The sequence below is a fragment of the Pelecanus crispus genome, chromosome 12, assembly GCF_030463565.1.
Source record: "Pelecanus crispus isolate bPelCri1 chromosome 12, bPelCri1.pri, whole genome shotgun sequence".
Classification (NCBI taxonomy): Eukaryota; Metazoa; Chordata; class Aves; order Pelecaniformes; family Pelecanidae; genus Pelecanus; species Pelecanus crispus.
Genome location: NC_134654.1, coordinates 19,264,660 through 19,285,771, shown reverse-complemented (window position 1 = coordinate 19,285,771; position 21,112 = coordinate 19,264,660). Strand labels below are relative to the sequence as shown.

General features: G+C 39.6%; 1 protein-coding gene across 2 annotated transcripts; it reads left to right on the top strand.

Moving 5' to 3' along the window:
- The first annotated feature begins 410 nt into the window (after positions 1-410).
- On the top strand, positions 411-20,552 carry NARF (nuclear prelamin A recognition factor). 2 transcript variants are annotated; one of them, XM_075719748.1, is made up of 11 exons: positions 411-469; positions 1,038-1,118; positions 2,335-2,478; positions 4,155-4,287; positions 5,578-5,712; positions 10,846-10,964; positions 11,805-11,934; positions 12,639-12,711; positions 15,361-15,498; positions 16,082-16,239; positions 16,819-20,552. In XM_075719748.1, the coding sequence occupies exons 1-11, from the start codon at positions 443-445 to the stop codon at positions 17,058-17,060; spliced, it is 1,380 nt and encodes a 459-aa protein (XP_075575863.1). In that variant the 5' UTR covers positions 411-442; the 3' UTR covers positions 17,061-20,552. The 2 variants fall into 2 exon arrangements, with proteins under 2 accessions (XP_075575863.1, XP_075575862.1); XM_075719747.1 differs by having other exon boundaries at positions 2,332-2,478.
- The last annotated feature ends 560 nt before the right edge of the window (positions 20,553-21,112 follow it).

The window sequence follows — 21,112 nt, the reverse complement described above, 5'->3', positions numbered from 1 at the left end:
CCGCTGCGGGAAGCGCTCGGGGCTCCCCCGCAGCGCGTAACGGGCCGGGCGGCGATGGGGGCCCGCGGGGAAGGGACGGCGGCGTTTGCTGGTTAATTACAGCCCAGGAAATTGCGGAGCACGTGAGGGGCGCGGCGGGGCCGCCCCCGCCCCGGGGGCCGTATTGGCTGCGGGCGGGCGGGCGGCCCGGCCCGCCTCGGCGGCATGGCTGCGAGGACGGCCCGGCGGGGGCGATAAGAGGGACGGGGGGCGGGCACGGCAACAAAGGGCGGCGGGGACGGGAGAGGGAGGGAAGGCAGGCAGGCAGGCTGGCTGGCAGCGCCGCTGCTGCTTGTGCGCGGGGGCTCACCTGCCTGCCCCGCTCTGCTCCTCTCCTGCAGCCCCGGCGGCGAGGACCGCTCGGCAGCCGCGCCAGAGCCGGGCTGCGCCGGCGGGGTCGCAAATGAAGTGCGAGAACTGCACCAAAAAGGTGAGTGGGGCGGCGGCGGCGGCGCGGCCGGCTGGGCCCTGCCCGCGGCCCTCGGCCGGGGGACGTCGCCTCAGGGGGCGGGCGGGCGGGCGGCGGCGGCCCGGTGTGCCCCGCGGGGCGGAGCGGCGCTTGGCTGCCGGCTCCAAGGTCAGCGGCGCCTGAGGCGCGGCCCCGCGCCCCTTGCCGCATCTGCGGGCCGGCGGCGGTAGCGCAGGGCGGGCGGCGGCGCCGGGGGGCACCGAGCAGCGGGGCCGCCGCGGTTCGCCGTGCTCGGGGCCCTCCCGTCGCGGCGCGCACACGCAGCTCCTCCTGCGCTCCGTTCCGTCTCCCCCTTGGCATTAAAAAAACACCCGCTCAGAACCGTGAACCTGAATTTCTGAGGAGTTCTTTTCCCCGTGGCAAATGCGCTTTGGAAACAAGGCATTGCGTATAAAGATGTAGCTTTAACGCTGCCAAAAAACACTGTAAAATAACTCAATTAAGTTTTTAATGATACAGTCAGCGAAGGTGTTCTTACTGAACGGTGAACGTGTTTTGCGTAATACTTATATTTTATGTTTCGTTTCAGGAATGCAGTAAAAAACAGAAAAACGACGATACGCAAAGTACATCTGTTGATGCATTGGGCTCAAATGATGATTTTGAAGAGGTAATGTTCCTTCTAAATGTTGTAATATACTCTTATTTTTATTCTTTTTTTGTTGTGTACCCCAAAGGAGGTTGTAAGTGGAGAACTTTGAAGTACTAAATATAACGCTAATCAACAAGCAGTTGGAAGCAATTACGAGCACTTCTAGACATAGAATCATTTTAGTTGGGAAACACCTTTAATATCATCAAGTCCAACCATTAACCTAGCACCGCCAAGTCCACCACTAAACCGTGTCCCTAAGTGCCACATCTACACATCTTTTAAACACTGCCAGGGACGGGGACTCAACCGCTTCCCTCAGCAGCCTGTTCCAATGCTTGACAACCCTTTCAGTGAAGAAATTTTTCCTAATATCCAATCTAATCAAGACTCTTTTTTAAAGATTAAATAAACCCCTACTGTGCAAACACAAAACAGAAATTGAAGTTCTAAAAAATTTTTTTTGAGTGTCAAAAACCTTACATCAAGTCTTCAAAACAGAGAGAGCTTCTAAGGAGAAAAGAGGGGGGTTGACAGTACAAGTGCACAAAATGTCTTATTTTTTATATCAGACAAACTTACAGATCACATACTGTTCTTCAGCAGACAGCTGTTTCCCTGGGAAAGGCTTATTAATTGAGGGATTTTTGGTTTGGGGTTGTTTGTTTTTTTTTTTTTTTTTTGCAAGTAGTCTGGTTATGTTGTGCTTCTATCCAAGTATTCCTTCTTCCCACAGATGAGCTGCCAACCATGTTGTAGCCAGAAACTCTTGATCTTACGTAATTTTCAATGTAATTGTAGGACTGCATTCTTTTTGTTTTATCTCATGGTAAAAAGCCAAAGCCATCTTGCTGTTAGAGAGGCGTCTGGCTATTAAAGAGGTTTAATAGTTCAAGTAAAAGTTTTCTCAGTTGCCTGGTAAGTTGATGGGAACTGTCAGCTCTGAAATGCAATGCAAATCAAGTTGTTAGAATATGGACTACAGAGCTAAATTTAGATCTATGTTTATGCTTAAGCATTTTGCAGTTTCACAGTAATAGGAGCAAAACTATGAAGAAGGATGGAACAAATTATTTTGATTACTTCTAAATAATCTTGGATGTTATGCAAGTGTCATGGATTGTCTTGTTTTAAACAAACAGTGAGACCATGTTTGCTCTTCCAGGTCATTGCGGAGGTCTTGAAAATTGGTAGAACATAATTAAATACTTGTTTACTTTTTTTCCCCCAGCAGAAAAATGAGTTTCATACATTGGCTAATGCTAAAATATTCCTTAGCGACTGCCTAGCTTGTGACAATTGTATGACATCAGAAGAAGGAGCCAGAGTTTTCCAACAGAATCAGAAGGAGCTCTTTCGTATTCTTAACCTTAATAAGGTAAAGTGACACAAACAATAACACTGTTTTCTGTGAGGAGAAGGAAATTACGGAATGACTAAGCAGCTTGGTTTCCCATGGCAGGTAGTGTGAAGGTTTGTCATGATATACTTTGTCCAAAGAGGAAGTGAAAACTTTAGGCAAGATGAACATTGAAATGCTTAAAATAATTTTGCACTAGAGATGTAAGATCACAGCACTTGACCTAAATGCTAGAGGAGAGTTACTGCACCTGCAGAAGTAAAATTGTTTGAAAAACTTACCTACCTCATTACTGTAATAACAAATTAATCTGTGGTTCAGTGTTTAGAAATGCTTATGCCTTCGTTACTAGGACTGTTCTGGGTGTTTGTGGTGCCAATGTGTCCACATAATACAAAGTTATGAAGGCAAATTTTTGAAAGTATAATTGGTTTTAACATGTATTTGAGCTGACTATATTTGGAACAGATTTTTTTTTGTCCAAATTCTTAGCAAAACTTATAAAAGCATTCTTTTGCTGTCTTATTTTCTGCCGAGATCTGGATTTCTTGGAAGCTAGTTGCTATGTATGTTGCTCAGATCTTTAGATCTTGATGCTGAATGAGTTATTTTAGTTCTGCTCCAGACTTCTGTGTCCTTGGTTTGCAAAAGCTACCAGAATTGATGCTTTTTCTTAATCTGTACGTAAGTGTCATAAGTAAGGGGATTCATTACGTAGTGATTCAGTTTTCTTAGAACTAGTTTAACTCTCCATAGAATATGATGTTGTTGTACATGAGAAAAAGAGAAGGGGGGAAAAAAAAAAAACCCACTTTTGGGTCACATGGGTCCTATTAAGAGAGCCTGAAGTCTACAACAGGGAGGCAGACAGGTACCGTGATCAGAACTTCAGGGGTCCAGAAGAGCCCAGTGAGCAAGTGAGATGCATTCCAGGCAGTCACAAGCTCTAGTTTAAGGGTCATTATACAGCATTTAGGGTGTCTAAGTACAAACTATGGTCTCTAACGTTTTTAGGGTGAGACTTGTCTGTGGCATAGTCCTGGTTTGTCTTCCACTGGTATGGAAGAGGTCCCAACTAAAACACAAAATTCATCTTCAAATAAATGTCACGGTCATCAGAGCTTTACAGTTGCACACCACCATAGGTGTTTTCAAAGGGTTCTTCAGTGCCTACAACCACTGATTTGTTGAGGGTCCTATCTTGCCAGTTTCCTTCAACAACTTCAGTGATAGAGGTACAGGAGCCTTAACAAAGGATCAGATCTGTAATTTGCTGGGTTGGATTTGGAACTTGGAATGCCCATGCTCCTGTAAATATTACTTTATTTATTAATGTTTAAACATACAGCTTTTTTCATATTTGCTAGAATGTCATAGGTGCTGACTGTCTCTTAACTTTCCTTACGTCATTGGGAGACCAACCACAGAATTGTCCTAGGAGGGATGGATTTCCCCAAGTTACATAAAAAGAACATCTACAGATAATTAGAAGGAACACCGACGGGATCAGAAGAAGGTCCTGTCCTGCCCTCAGGAAACTTGGTAGTTGTTTCATAGGGGTTTTAATGATGTGGCCCACTGAAGCATAGGACACTAAGGAATAACTCCAGGAGTGGAAAAGGGAGGGAAAGTAGGGATCCTTACCCTGTTGTAATTATGTACCTTGTTTCCTTTGTTTTTGTTTTGTTTACCAGAAATGTGATACCTCAAAACACAAAGTGTTGGCAGTGTCTATATGCCCTCAGTCATTGCCTTATTTTGCTGCTAAATTCAATCTCTCTGTGAATGATGCAGCCAAGAGACTCTGTGGTTTCCTCAAAGGTCTTGGTAAGTTTGGGTTTGTTATGATGGTGGAGCAGAAAGAGGAGATTATTTTAGGTTTTTGCTTCCTCAGCAGAGTTGTTTGTTATGCAGTCATAAAGTGCCATTGCACAATCTAGTTCAGAGTTTGAAATGTGCATTCTGTGATATTAATGACCGTGTACCAGTATGACATACACCAGTTTCAGAAATGGGTTGGAGGCATTACCCTGTTGATAGTAAAGGTCACAGAACAGAAGGACATTGTAGAGCTGTCTTTGAAACCTTCAATGCCAAGAAATCAGGGAGGATTTGGTAATGAGCTTCAGTAAAATTTCCCCTTATTTTGTAACTTGAGGGAGGAGGGGATTCTTATCCTAAATGCCTTCTAGTCCTTTTGACACATTTTATATCTAGAAGATTCTCAGTTCCCTTTTTTTCTGTAATTTGAAATTACATGCAAAAACTCTCATATCTGCTTATTTTATGTTAAAGCTGTATTTCCTTTGCTCTTTATACTACATATATATAAAGTTTTATTTAAAAAACAGAAACCACTTTGCCTATACGTTTGGGGTTTTTTATGTACTTGAGGAAGGAAGGAAAAGGACAGTAATAAACCTATAAACTATTTCCTCCTAATATATATATGTATTAATTTTTCATAGTTTTTATGCATCTCTACCCATTATATTTTCTTCATCTAAAAGGAATGCTAAGTTGTGGTGGGCCCCAGTTTTCTTAGAATGTGTTAATTATCTGTGCCTCGCTTGTAGGGTCATGCTCAATATTACGTAGGCATATAGGGAGTATGTTGCTAAATAAGCAGACAGAAGGTCTCTGCTGTGTTGGTGATATGCTCGTGTACCTTTGCAGACAACTTCAGCAATGGAAGATACGCCTCTTAGCTGGATGCATTTTTTTGTGGATAATGATATGCAACTTCAGCATGTGTTGGAAAGAATGCTCCTTTTCAAGAGTCACTGCATATAGCCTAGGAGTTGCAAAATCTCATTCAATTAAACGAAAAGGAAATACGTGCTGAATGGCAAGCTTCTCATAAGAAAGCAGACAACTATTTGAAGTGTTGCTAGTCAGCATTAGCAAGTTGGTGTTCCTTTTAAATTAATGACATAGAAGATAGCTTTCCAATGTATGGCTTTTATTTTTGACTCTACTATTTGTAAAAATCTGGGGAGGGGAAAGAATATACCTGTTGATATTCCAAGATTTTCTGTAGACCTGGAACTTGAGAAGAAGCCCGCGAGGTGGAAAACATTCTAGTAATTCCCTTTTCCTTACTGCTTTCTTTCATAGGGGTGCATTATGTATTTGACACCACTATAGCTGCTGATTTCAGTATCCTGGAGAGCCAGAGGGAATTTGTGCAGCGGTACCAACGGAGGAACCAGGACGAGCATGCCTTACCGATGTTTGCCTCTGCTTGCCCTGGTGAGAACTGATTTCTCCAACCTTCCTGCGATTCAGCCTAGTCTCAGTGGAACTACCAAGGAGCTAAGGAAAGGGTGGCTTCATTTGGGAGCCTTACATAACTTACGGCATTTTGGCTTTGCTTTTGAGAGATACCAAATACCGCACACAGTTGTCACCAGTAGCGCTGACCATCATCCTTAGTGCATTTCAGTGCATTGCTAGATGGGCCTGTTTTTCATGGGCTGTTGGGACAGCAGAGTTTGTTTCCATCAGGCATCATCAGCTTTGTCATATGTAAGCGAGGTGCCACAGCCGTAAATGTGAACCATGCAGACAAAGAATGGGTATGATCGTGCTGGATAAGGCACGTGCTAATGCAGTGTAGGGCCTTACACATCTTAGAGTTGTTTTCTGTTGGAGCTCTGTAAAATGTGAAGAGTGTAAATTCTATTGTTGCTCTTAAAAAAACCCAAACAAACCAAACAAAAAAAAACCCCAAAACCAAACCAAACCAACCAGCCTTGCTGTAGTCCACAGCCTCTGATAATACAAAAAGCCTGAACTAGTGATTTCCTGTGCTAGTGGTATTTATTAGTCAGTTGTATTTCCCATCGCTTCTATAAAAGGCAAGTATTACATATGAATCTGGATAATGAAACTGAGGTACAGAAGGACTGAGGTTTTTAGTGCTGTGTGTAAGACCTTATGAGAAATTAATCAGAACTGGAATTGAGGAGTTAGTGGCTGCTGCTTGTGTGTCCAGACCACAAAGTTTAATTCTTTCTGAAAAGAATCTTTAAGGAACTTTGCTAACTGATAGAATTAAACCACAACCTCTATTATCTTAAGCAAAGTTTTGAACTTGCCACTTAAGTCTAGGGGAAAGTAGCAAGTGACATTACTCTTAATGACTGTGAGATGGTTATGTCTAACACTTACAAAATAATTTCCACTTGAAATGTCACAGACCTGACTCACTAAATGTCTCACTTCTGAGGATTTGGCACCTGAGAACTTGTTCTGTTATGAACAGAACCTGCACTTATCACAACTGAAAAGATGTAGAACGTTCAGTCGTTTACTTTTTCCATTTGTTAGCACACTGTCATTTCAGTTTAAGTCACATTCCTAAAAAAGAAGCATCAAAATGGAGGTAAAAGTAACTCCTTTGCCTACCGCCCCCCCCCAAGTCCACCCTACAGTTCATGGAGTTGCTTTTCAAAAGGCTAATAAAAATACAAAAAATTCTAGCTTTGAAATAAGTGGATTGTATTCATTAAAGAAATGTTACAGTGACAAGAGAGAGAGTTACAGTTGCAATTGGTGATCCCCAGAATCTGCTGTTGCCATTGGTTTAAAGTTTAAATACTGCTATTTGAATTATACTTGCACTTTTGTTTGTTTTGTGTATTCTGTAGTGGAAGTATCTGGGTTACCCTTTAGGAACTACATATATGTAGTAAGAGGAAAAGTCTCTTTTTTTCTGTTACTGTTACCTTAATGTTACCTCCTATCTTCAGGAGCAGACATACTATATGTTGCTTTTTTCCCATGTAAAACCTGTGACGTTGAAACAAACCCCTATTACTTAGCTTTGTCTTGTTGTACATGTTTTATTTAAAATTCAAAACCTGAGGATTTCTTTTAGAACTTCTTCTGAGATCATTTTAATTTTCTTCATCTAGAAACAGAGCTCAGATTATCTGCTGCTCTCATTGGAAATATTTTAAAATAGTTAATGGAGCACTTTTCTTGTCCTTGTCTGTTCTACAAAAGATTGTTTCTGTTTTCAGTGCTAGTTATGGTGTTAGCTCTCTGCTCTGGTATAGATGTTAGTAGAAGCATGGGTGCTTTCCATTTCTGGAAAACTGAACTGAAAGATCACTGTAAGCCCATTCTGAAAGCATATAGCATTTCATTCTCATTGACAGCAATTACCAAAAAAAAAAAAAAAAAAAAATCAGTCATCTTTAAGGTTGTTCGCTGTGTTTCCTGACTTTAATTGTCTGGGTGCATTTTCTGTTCTTCATTCTTGTTCCTCTCTCTACCCCCAGATTACATAAATTTGTCCCAGAAATGTTGTTTACTGGGTGAGTTTATCACAAAATGTTTTTTATATAGCTCTGTGGATAAAAGGTCAATGTGAACTCAAGTGTAACTGCTTTACTCTTACTTATCTTTGGGTGTAACTTTCCACAGAAATATCACCCTCTGCAGGAGTGGTCTGTGGTGTAAAATCTATCACGAGCAAAAGAGCATAGCCCCTGTAGTCCCAGAACCTGATAAAAGGGCATTTTATTGTCTCTGTCTTAATTGTTCTTACCGCCTCCTGCTGTTCTTGTAAAAGAGAAGTGAGCTAATTTTTTTTTTTGTTTTTTGTTGCCTGTTGAAAGTACAACAGTGTAACTACTGATGGTATATGTTCTCTTCCTTAATTTACCAAACTGGTAAACAACATGAAGCACTTGCTCTGGGAACCAGCCAGCATTTTTAATGTATCGCCAACCTCTGTGAACTCCTGGAACGTGTCAATGGGGCAGGCTTACAGCATAAGTAGGAAGAACCTAACTACTGAGGATTCAAATGCTTTTGTCCCAGTCAACTAAACTAATTTCCTTTTACAGTAATGAGGTTTTACAGTAGCAAAAGTTTTGTTAGTTTTTCTGTGCTTTATACTGATGCATAGATATTTATAGTATGCATCTTTGTGACCTACTCACGATAAACCACTAAAAATAACGTGTTCTGAAGTACATCTGCAAGAGTTTATACAGTGGTCTGTAAGGATTTCTTGTTCTTTGATGCTAACACAAGCCAACAAACATCTGAGAATCTGAATGAATTTGTGAAGAGTATAGGTCTGTGTGGGTACAGATGTACACTGATGTAAGAACTGGGTATCTTAGGCTTCCTGTAACTGTGGCTCTGGAACTCAGCCCTGTTGATAAATAGGCAGAAACAGCTAGCGCGTATGCAAAGTGCAGATAAATGCCCCGTGTTGCTCATTCACCAAGGCTGCTTGTATAATTAAACAGTGGCTAATGGTCATTGAGGAGCTGGAACTGCTAGGCGCTTGTTCCATCTACTGCAAGGAAAGAAACAATTTAAGAAATTGCTTTGGGCAATACCTGCCAAAAGTCTCTTGGGATTTAGTGAAATTTCCTTATAGTTCATGACTACAATATCTAAACCATTCCAATTCTGAAAACTAGACTCATAGCAGGAGTGCTGTAGTGATTAATGGTAATCATAGTTGCACTGTAAGGGAAGGACCTTCCAGAATTGCTGCTAAAGTACAAGGCAGAATATTTTTAAAAACTGTCCTTATTTTGTCTGAAGCAGGTTTTGTTGTATTTTGACAGCACTTGAGGCTAAAGCCATTTAAGAAATAGGATATATATATCATGCAGAGTATGCTCATACGGCCTTTGTACCAAGCACTAAGAAATTAAGTCCTTTGTTGCAGGTAATATCTTGGACTTAAAGTTCCGGTTGAAGTTGGACATTAAGCAGGCTTCCTATTCAGAGTCTAGCAATTCAGCACAGTCCTGACATGTAAATTTATAGTACCTAGCTTTTTCTACAACAGAAGTGAATGCTTGTTGAAGATGATACAAGTCTTTGAGATTTTTCCGTGGAGACCAGTGTCTGCTAATCTTGAAGTCTGTACTTTTAACAAGAATTAGGAATATTTCAAAAGCTGCAGGATCCTCATGTCTCCCTGATACTTACACTTTCTCATTTTCATGTACCCAGCTTTTTCTGCAACAGAAATGAATGCTTGTTGAAGATGATATGTCTTTGAGATTTTCCATGGAGAGCAGTATCTGCTCATCTCGAAGTCTGTACTTTTAACAAGAATTGGGAATATTTAAAAAGCTGAAGGATCCTCATGTTTCCCTAATACTTATATTTTCTCATTTTCATGAGTAAAATTGTATTACATTGGGAAAACAGCTTCTCTGGCACAGAGAGACAAACCATCTGAACACCACTTGGATTCCAGTTTTGTGCTGTTGGCCTTTGTGGCAGTGTTCTGACTTAAACATTACCAGGTGTTTATATATGTGTTAATTTCAAGCTTAAGAATTAACCTACAGGTTTTACCTTTCCTGTGCAGCATGTACTTCACAGCAATTTTTCTCTTTTATGTAAACACTAATCTGTTTGAAGTTAAAAGACTTAAGTGTGGTATTTTTCACTATTTCTTAGCACCAAAAGCAACACACTTCCCTAGAAGGCTGGGCCTAACACTTCTGTACAATTTAGGTATCTGGTTCTCAGTTCATGTGGGTGAAGCAAGAAGTTGTGAATCCCTGCTGTGAAAGATTTTGGGCTGTTGTTTGCAGTAAGAGTTACGCTACCTAAGAAAGAATTGTGCACCCTAAATACCTTAATCTGCTCATTTGTCAGTTCCTATTCTGGAAGGTGGGGAATAATAGAACTGCTCTGGGTATTGAGGGTGGTGCGAATATATATAGCCTGTCGTATCCGAAATGCTGAAGGAGTCTGGTGAAAGGGAAGGCGACTTCTGAGTAACTAAGAGTATTGAATAGAGAGAGATTTCAGTTGATTACTCTGTGTGTGGTTGAGTGGGGGGTGTTTCTAAAGAAGGTGTGGCTACTCTAACAATAGTAAAAGAAGCCATTTTTTCCCAGGCTTACTCCACGTGCATCTTGTGATAATGCTTTCATGTGACTCTTCTGTTCTAGAGGAGGCAAGCTGGGTGCATGGATATTAAATCTCAGGAAACAGAAGGTTACAGTTAAGCAGCTGAACAGAGTACATTTGTTGTAGTATCTGGTGATCCAAGGGCTGAGGTGTAGAAAGTCAACTTACTCTTTGTGAGCTGGGGTCCTGTTCTTTCTGCTTTGTTAAATCTATACATTAGAAAGGGTGTAATAGGTCATGAAGTTCACAGTGGCTTCTAGGTCTAGAATTAATGACAGCGAATTATTGATAGCCAACTGTAAAGCATTATTAACAGAGCCTTGAGGTTTCCTACAGTTCCCAAGGTGGGGCTTCCAGGATACACAGAAATGTCCTACCTACTGTGAAGGTGTCTTTGTTTTTAAGAGCTGTTCTATAACTGCTGCCACTTTGCCATGCTGATGTGCCACTTCACTAGCTAACTGTGATTTTCTGTTCTAGGTTGGATCCGGTATGCTGAAAGGGTACTTACCAATCTTGTGACCTCTCACATTTGCACTGCAAAGTCTCCACAGCAGATCATGGGCTCCCTGGTGAAGGGCTACTTTGCCAGGCAGCAGGTAAGTAATTCTGATTTATTTTTACCATTATACTCTTCTAAAAAGATGGGCTAGGGGGTTTTAATACTGGAATGTATATCTTAGTATACTATAAAGCGATAAAGGATCTTCCTGAATTGTTTGTCCTTTACTTGAAGAATAAATGGTGCTCTGCTGCTATACAAGTGCCCGTGATAAGACGAATGTACAAAGAACCTCATTTCATGAGGTGCAATGTGAGCTGGCAGCAATCCTTGCACTCCCAGAGCAACACGGGTTTAGATATTTATGGATAAAATTAAATCCAAGGTAGCTAAACAGATTCTTGTTAAATGCTGCTTGTGTAGTTCTATAGCACAGCCAGAATAGGAGCAGAGGAAAACAATGTAGAAATTGCCCTGTTATCTCGGATCAATAAAAGCATTGTATCCTAGAAACTAACCTTTTATCTTCTCAGCTTTGTATGTTGAAAAAGTATCATACTTAAATTTAACTGCATCCACATTATATAGGAAAGTATTGCTATCTCCACAGAGAAATATTGATGGATTTGCTATGGATGAAAGTGAATGAATGACAGCTAGAAAACAGAATTCTGAAGTCCTGATTTGCATTCATTTTTTAAGGCAATCAAAAGCTGCAGAAAATGTGGTCTGAAGGAATAAGTAAAAATTTCAGCCAGAAATTTTGGATGTTTGTTGCTAATGCTTTGTGACTTCTGGCAAATCACTTAACCTGTGTGCGGCAGTCTTTAAATTTAATTGCTAGGGATTGATTACTAGTGTTACCTGCATAGAGTTTATGATACTATTTTTGTCCTTGTCATCCTTCAAGCTGTGTGCTTTCTTCTGTGTTCCACAGAACTTGTCTCCTGATAAAATTTTCCATGTAATTGTGGCGCCTTGTTATGACAAAAAACTGGAAGCCTTGCGGGAAGACTTCTACACTGCCTTGTATAATTCGCAAGAAGTTGATTGTGTTCTGACATCAGGTTAAATCTTCTTTAAACTTACTATTTAAAATGATATAAGCGAATCACTGTTGTTAGAATAGCATTTATGCCAGACTTCGCTTTCTTCAAGTCTGCTTCAGTTGTAAGGCTGGCTTTTTTCCTGCTTTAAAAATAAGTACATGTTTTTGTCCTATTGGTAGTATAGATAGGTATTTTATAGGGAAGGCAAAGCCAAAAATACTTTCCTTCTAAGTTGGTATTCATCTGAAAACAAGATTCAGATGTTTGTTTTTGTCAGCCTCTTGAGAAAGTTAGGAGTTATGCAAATCCATATTTAAAATCACTGTCTTGCTTATCTATGGTCATTATTTAATTCCACTGGGATTATTCATAACATTCCAAATGCATGGCACCAGTGGCTTTTTGGTGTGGCTCTTGTCTTTAGGCTTAATGTCCAAACTACGCATCCTCTTTTTTCCCCTGCAGTGTAGAAATGTCTTCCAAACTTTACCTAACAGAAAGGCTAAGGATAACATTATGCAAAGTTTGGAGCAAGCTGAAGGCCCTTTTCTTCAGGGCTGGAAGTGTCAGGCTTCTCAGTTACCAGAGGGACCTGACTTTAGTAAGAATTGGAGAATGTGAGTGTAAGCACATATAGGTGTTGGGAGATTGATCTCTTAAACAGAGGCACAGCATGTGCCTTTTGCTTTGTGTTGAAAGTATTGTCCTATGTTTTCCCACAGGTGAAATTGTCCAAATAATGGAACAGAAAAATGTGTCTATGAAAGATGTGACTGAAGTAGCTGTAGATAGTTTGTAAGTAGTTTTTTGTGGATTGCTTCCTTATTTTGATGACAAATGACAACACCTTTGAGCATATTCAGCATAAATGTAAGACTTCTCAAAAGAGTGTTTTTTTTCTTTTTAAAGAAAAAAAAGCCCGCATCAAAGCCTGAGTGTACTAAAGCCTCATCCTTTATATAGTGGCCAAAAAACCCCAAAGTATTCTCTTAGATGTTCATTGCTATATATAAAAGTAATACGAAACAGATAATATAAAACTGTATATACTGTCTAAATACAAAGCAGATAATTTGAGGTAATGACCCTATCTAGTGACTCCTTTAAAATTTATGATTTTTGAAGATTTGTGTAGCTCCTTATTTCTATTTTAATGCAATAATACTAGATTTGCTAGTAAGTGTGACTGTCTCAGGGCGTTGACTCCATTCAGAGCTCTCCTACGCTTGAGCTTGTGTAAAGCTGAACAGTTTCATCTGCCCCCCTCCAACTGTCTGGCCTCACACAAAGATGCTGGGATGCAGTCATGGGGTTGACCATCTGTTCTGTGCTTCCCTCATTCAGAGCAGCATCTTGACAATAAATTTCCACTTCCCCTCATATGTTCATGTAGAATTGATAGAAGTAGCACCCTTTCAGGAAACGGTAATTAATTTTTTTTTATACTGAAGACAGCAGTTAGTTTTTCAAGATTAGATAAAATTAAGACATGGTTTAGATGAAAATCACACAAAGCATTGAAGAGATTTTGCTTACTTACTGTATGACTGGCTCAGAAAGCAGCATGCATGTTGTTTTAATTCTCGGGCTTAGTTACAAAGGCTGGTCTCGCTGCTCACTGATCTTTGTTCAAGTGTGACAGATGTTACTTGGTATCTTTCCAAAGTGGTGGTAGTGGAGCAATAAACATGCTTTCCTGCACAAAATAGAAAGCTGTGGAAATTTTTAAAAATCCTCTTTGCTTCCAGTTAGTATACTGCTTGGACCTTGTCTAGAGTGGAGAAATTTAAGTGGTACGGTGGAAACATTTTCAGAGCTGTGTTTGTAGTGTAGCTCCTATGATCGTTTCTACCAGAGATTGCTACGCAGAATGAGGATTACATAAATAAAGTTCTTACAGAATAATCACATAGAGATGGCAATTTATCTCTAAATCAGCCTGTCCAATGAAAGAACAAGCTCTTATTCAGAATATACCTGTTTTATTGGATCAATTTATGTTGGAAAATAATGTTAATTTTTAAAAGGACTAATCTGGTAATACTGGTTCAAGCTGTGAGACCTGATGACATAAATTTTTGCTCTTCTGGGGTCTTGAAAGTAGATTTTGCGGAGAAATTTATATAACTTGAACTCCTTCTCTTAAAACAAGACCCAGCACAGCAGCAATTTGTGGTAAAGTGCTTGGTATTAAAAAAGTAGTATGAACAAAGTAACTCACGTTTGAATTCTCAACTCATTTTTGTAACTAGAGAATGCTGACAAATAGGAATTGGCTAAAAATAGATGACATATCATGAAACAAAATCACCCAAGGTTATTTCAAACAAACAAACAAAAAAACACAAAAAACCCAAAAAAACCCAAACAAAAGAAGGGTTTTTTTGTTGGCAGTAGATGCAGTGGCATGGCATAGAGAGGACAGACATACTAAACTCGTAAACTTCAGCTCTTTACCGATTAAAATATTTCTCTGTTGTTACTAAAACTTCAGCATTCTTTGTTAGTAAGGTGTTTGCTGTGGTAATTTTCACTTTGGTTTCATGGTTGAATGCTGTGCTCAGACTGCTGCTCAGGCAAGAGCTAGCAGTCTAGGCCAGGAAAGGTCATGTCTGGATGTTCTGGGAAGAAGGTAATTAGACTATATCTAGAGAGGCTTTTACATGTAAGAGCAAAGGACATAATCTGTCCATTTGCTAATCTGAAGACAAATATCTCTTCCTGCAACTAGCATTACCACACACCCCTAGCAATTTCTGCATTGCCGGAAAGGAACGTGGGCCTGTAGAGCTGCAGTCTTTGGCGATCACCAGCACACATTCCAGTACAGTTTATACTACAGCCACTGGTGCCCATCAATGCTGTCTTTAACTGAGGGAGAGGTGAACCTCCAACCTGTGCCCATTGGATATGAGCTCACTGATTTTCTTTCCTCAACTATAGTGTAGCACTTGCCATAAAGGTACAGTGTTCTAGCCTGGTTGCAGCTGTCCTCATTTGGTATTATTTTAGTGGCACAGAGTTATAGACTGTGACAAACAGCTTCTGGAGCAGGAGAATTGTGAGCAAAGGCTTGTAACTTCTGAAGTACTTTTATATTCTCACAGGCAAAAAATTATTTATTTATTCTTTCCCAAAAATGTCTCCTGAGCAGTGAATGGCTGTTAATCAAGTCTTTAGGCTGTGCTGAATGTGTATTCTTATAAATTATCGTTGCTCGAGGTTTCTGAACATGGAAAGCCATGCATACTTTTTCTTTTTCCCCATCTGACTGCTGTTCTGAATAGTTGAATTTTTTTTAAGCTATAATAAATAAAAACGTTAATATACTCTCACTGCTATAAAACTTGGTGGGAGAAGACAGAGAAGGGGAAAAACATACTACTTCATTGAAGTGAAGGAATGAAATTTCGGAGTTGATCTTTCTTTCTGTTGTTTTCTCAGGTTTGATGAAATAAAGGAGGGAGATGTAGTAAGGCATGATGGGAAGAGATCCGATGGTTACCTGGAGCACATTTTTAAACATGCTGCAAAGGAGCTTTTTGGCTTGGATGTCAAGGAAATCACATACAAAGCATTAAAGTAAGTTCGAGTTTTGCATCCTTGTAGGATGGGCTAGTTAGAATGTTTTCAGTTGGCAGGGACCTACAACGATCATCTAGTCCAACTGCCTGACCACTTCAGGGCTAACCAGTAGTTAAAGCACATTAAGGGCATTGTCCAAATGCCTCTTGAACACTGACAGGCTTGGGGCATCGACCACCTCTCTAGGAAGCCTGTTCCAGTGTTTGGTAAAGAAATGATTCCTAATGTCCAGTCTAAGCCTCCCCTGGTTTAGTTGGTGCTACAGTGAGCCCTAGTGCAGTTACTGCTAACCTGGTTCTTTCGCTGATAGGCTGTTGCATATTACTAACCTGTAAATTTGTTGCTTTAAAGTAGCTCCTGCTAGCTTTAATTTTATTGATAACTTATGTGCCCTTAAAAATTAGGTATAATTCTGTTCTGAAAATTCAGCCCAACTTCTGCTTAATTCCGTTTAGAAACTGGAAGAGTTCACCTTAATCTCACTGTTAGACTTGTTCTGTTCTCTTTAGAGCATCTGAATACAAAGTGGCACAGCTTGGTAACGCAGGGGTTTAAAATTGTTCTCTGTGTATCTTTACAGGAACAAGGACTTTCAAGAAGTTACCCTTGAAAAGGATGGTGAGACAGTGCTGCGTTTTGCAGCAGCTTATGGCTTTAGAAATATCCAAAACATGGTTCTGAAGTTGAAAAAAGGAAAGTTTTTATACCATTTTGTAGAAGTCCTTGCCTGCCCAGGAGGTAAGAATAATTGTGGATCCACAGCTGTTCCACACACATATCCTGAATCTCCAAGGAAAGTCTTACGGGCAGGCACTTAATTTCATTCCTTCTTAATTCTCCTCTTAATAATCTAAAATGCTTACTATTTAATGAACAGTCCAGAACACTAATTCCACGTGCAAGGTTGGCTCAGAAATTGATTGGGTTTTCTAAAATTAAGCATAATTTTATTTGCTCTCTTCTGACCTATAAATAAGTGACAGTATGGCTCTCAGGATTATTTCAAACCTCAGAGGAAATACTCTGAAATGGTGATTGTCAAGGGCAAGAAAAGACAAGGAACATAATTAAGATGATAAAACCATGGAGAAGGCAGAGAAAGATTGTTGATACGGAAACCTCATTTACACTAAAATGATGATGATATTGGAGTCACTTTAAGGAAGTACAGATTCTAACAGCATGAGGGGGTAGTTTATGTAAAGAGACAAGTTTTTTTCTTTAGACAAGTATGAAAAAAGAATTCCAAGCTAACATAAACTATCTCTTGATACCAAATCTCCATCACCCTTGTGGCTTTTTTTGTTTTTCCCTAAGGGTGCCTAAATGGAAAAGGTCAGGCTCAAACTGAAGATGGAAAACCAGACAAAGCACTGCTTAACCAGATGGAAGAAGTGTATGCTGCAATACCTGTTAGACTTCCAGAAACCAACATGCACGTACAGAAGATGTACCAGGACTGGCTGGAAGGCATGGACTCTAAAAAAGTCCAGGAAACTTTGCACACCAAATACAGTGCAGTAAATCAAACAGCAAGCAATTTAGATATCAAATGGTAATAAATCAAACTTGCAAAAGATTTGTTTAGGTTAGTTACAGATTCAGCACTGGAAACATTCTATGCAATCGCAGATGCTATGCACTAGCCGAGTGTATGAATGAGATGCTTCCTAATTGTGGATTATTGTTTGAGAAGAACCATTGCTTTTTAAAAACAGAAAGAGAAGTCTCCGAAAGCCCTGGTTCCTGCCATTGTCATTTAACTTTTACTGTTGTGTAATGTCCTGCGTATAATGGATTTCTTTATTCAAAAACGTGATCTTGCAAGGTACATAAACACTTTCTGCCAGGAGCAGGGAGTGTAATTCCTGATGAAGTTACTCCCTGAAAGGAAGGGTTCCCTTCACTTCACAAAATGGGCTCCCCCAAGAAGGCAAGATTATTTTACTCCTCCTCCTAGGTGTGCAATCCCTTTCATCATGGGAAAACAGTCATCATGAATTCCAATATTGTTGCAGTTGCTGTGGAGTAACTTGGGATTTACTTGCCTTGTTAACAAAAAACACCTTTACAGCGACAAGTGTGTATATGGAGAAGTAATGAATTTATGCCTTCTGTCCATATTTTAACAAAAACTATTCAGTTCCAAACTAGTCACCATTCCTTACTGATGTAATATTTGTAAGGAACAGGATGCTTCATATAAACTGAACCTGGGAAACTAATGCTAAATGGATATAATGCAGTCCTTCATTAAAAATAGTTCCAAATAGGTTGGTTGTTACAAAAAGAGAACTTTTCTTTCCTTGTAAGTTTTCTTAGAAACTTGGAGCTAGGGAGAGTGGTGCTGCTTACTTTGTCTGGCTTTATGAGAGTGAAACATGCATATGTGCTGTCATGTGAGCACATGCATGCCACAACTTTGCTAATTTGCTGAGCCAGACTTTCAGCACTTTTATTCTCTCAGAATACGTACGCAGAATACCAGATCGTGCTTTCATTTATCTCCATGTTGACAGACTTCCGTAAAAAGAACTTCATGGGGTGCCTCTGAAAAAAATACTTAGCAATGCTTGTGAGCTCATCAAAGTTACTATACATTGGCATCGTGAATTTTATCATGAATTTTATTTTTTGAAGTATGCTGTAGAGGTTTCATTTAACAGACATCTTGAAGTGGTGTTTGCACGCAAGCTTTTCTGCAACTTCATGAGTTGTCAGAGGGTTATTCAAGAATGTGATGGACAAAAAAAACCCCCAACAAACTACTGCCAAATTTCTTCAGATTTTCTTAGTAGCATCAAATTTGTTCACTATTAATGGCTGTTTGAAGCTAGCAAAGTTTGAGCTTTCCTTTTCCAGTCTGAAAGTGTGGATGGGCTTTTTTAATAATTTCAGACAGTTGGAATGAGTCTTGTAAATTTCTTAATATTACAATCGCTTGTATCAGTAAGATCTAATACTGCAAAAACCTGTGTGTATTTGAAATCCACATTTAACTTGAACACACCTTATGGGATAAAAGGCATCAGTGAAGTCAATGCAAGTTCTTGCATTGGCTCACCATCAGAAGCTCAATTAACTCTGTTACCCTGATGACAGGAGATAGTTCTCTTAATGTGAAGCTCTTAATAGAATTGCAGCTTTCAATTGGACCTCCACCTAAATAACAAAACATTTCACTTTGAGGGATGTTTTCTTTCAAGTGCAAATGAATTTGATTACTGTGCTACCTGAATGCACATGATGAGATTATACCCATAAATTAGCCTTTGTAAGTTGTTCCTTGTTGTAATAAAAATGTTATACTTACATGGTGCAATATCAGAACACCTACAGAAATCTACCTCTGTACAGGAAGGGAGTCCAGAAATCGTGGGGAGATCTATGTATAGCTCACACTTTATTAAATGTCTGCTAAAGAAAGATGGTGGTGTTGCATGAAATTTCTGAACAGATTACTTTTAGAAGCAACATCTAACTCCTTTGGTCTGATTTTCTTTATCGGTCATGATTTCCTCCAAAAACTTCAACAGAATTATCTTGTAATAAAGTGGTCTTGTTTTGTTTGTATAGGCACATGTTTCTATGTATATATGGTTTATAGCTTGATGGCATGTCTAAATTATATTGCTTCAGTTCTTTGTATAGTATGCTTATGGTTTTTTATGTGCATATATTGGATGAAATGGTACGAAAAACTTGTTTGCTTTTCTGATGAAACCGTCACTAATCTACACAAGAGCTGCCTTGCTGTTCTGAAAGGATACCCTTGAACTGTTTGTACAACTTGAAAAATACTCATCTTGCGTAGGTGGCACTGCTGTACGTGTTCTCTTGCCGTTATGCTTGCCTGTTGCGCTGAAGAGCCTCACTTCCCATGCTGGTGGGAGACCCTAGGAATGGGCCAGTAGGTGAAATAAATCTGTCTACAATGTGCTGTGCTCCCACTACAATGGAAATTGGTGGCTCAGTGCATAAAATAAACTTTTTCAGTTGGATCCACCATTTCTTCCATCTACCCAAGTGTTTTAACCTATTGAGATATAGTAGCAATGTAAAAATCTAGTAGAGTGTTTGTCTGCCACAGTATTCTTTTTAAAGGCGAGGAAGGCATCTATCTGGGCGGCCTTTAGTGGCTAGGTGGAATGTATGTATTATAGCTAGTGACTTACAGTGACTGATAGTTGTCTTTTTTTGGTCAGCTTTTGTTTTATAAGACTTTCTGGAGTAAAACTTAAGTTTTTAAAGCCCTTTTCTTTAAAGTGCCAGTTTAAAAGAAGAAAAAGTTTTTTCCCTTAGCTGTTAATAAGTCTTTCCCCCTCCGCCTTCTTTCACTGAAATTTTAACGTACATCAGAAAACATTGTTGTAACTTCTTGTATAGTGAAATACTTGCCTAAGATTTGGTTCCGGCTTTTAAATCTGCGGTTGGGAAGTCTGTCATTGTTGACAATACGTGTTTCTAGCCACACTTTCTGAAACTACAGCATTATTTAGTTCCCTGATACGATTTTGGCAACTAATAATTTTCATTGCTACTGCCTTTTTAGTTAGCAATGGGAAAAGTTCCTAGTGTGGTCACAGCCATCGTGCTTTACTTCTCAGTTGAATGTTGTGCTGAGACAATCTTGTCTCTAGATGACTTTTAGAAAATACTAAATTGGAGGGGTTGTGGGAAAGAAACTGGAAATGCTAAATTAATTTGGAAATTGTCTTGGGGTATTACTGACTTGAGCATTTCAAGTGCTGATGCCTTGGGTTATAGTATTTTATTCTGAGACTGCTACAAGGGATACGCATTGTGAAGTATTTTTGCTATGCCTTCTCCAGTAGGTTTGCCCCAGCCACAGCACCTTGTGTTTGTCCACTGTAGTTAATGAACATGGACAGAGCTGGGTTATGCTATCACTTAGAATAATGGATATATCTGTATGCAGCAGTCTCAGCTGGATTATATTTGGATAATGTTCAGTTACCTACATTTTCGTGCTTTGTATTCAAATGGAGCATGACCATGAATTGTCCTAAATAAATCTTGATACTGAATTACGTACTGAATCTGTGTCATTCCATATAAAAGCCTAACTCTTTAAGTACACTTGAACATATGTGCTTGTTTGGTGAATTTAGCATGAATACTTAGTAAGCCTGTAACAGTAATACTGTATCAGCTATTCACGGGTATTCTGGATCACAGGTACACTTCAAACTGTGATAAATAGAAGGAAAAAGTTGTTGGATAGCAGTAGGAAATGCTCATTTGCTCTCTAGAATTGTAAAATAATATATTGAATCGTCGCAAGGCGGACAAGCATCTAGCGGCTTTGAAGCTCTCTTAGCTGGGAACGACGGTGCTGGATGAAGCCAGTCTGGGGGGGTTGTAGTTACGCTGAAGTTCACTATATACAGTTATTTAAAAGACTGGTGCACAAGGAACAGTAAAGATGCTTGTTTGTGTGTAGCCTGATACTTACACACACAGTCAGGGAAAGAATGAAAATGAGCCCCGACATAGAAGAGGGAGATTTTTTTTCATCAGCAGGTTGTGCAAAAATTTCCTTAATGAATTTAGCAAACATTTCCGTAACTTGCCACGAACAGCCAGGGCC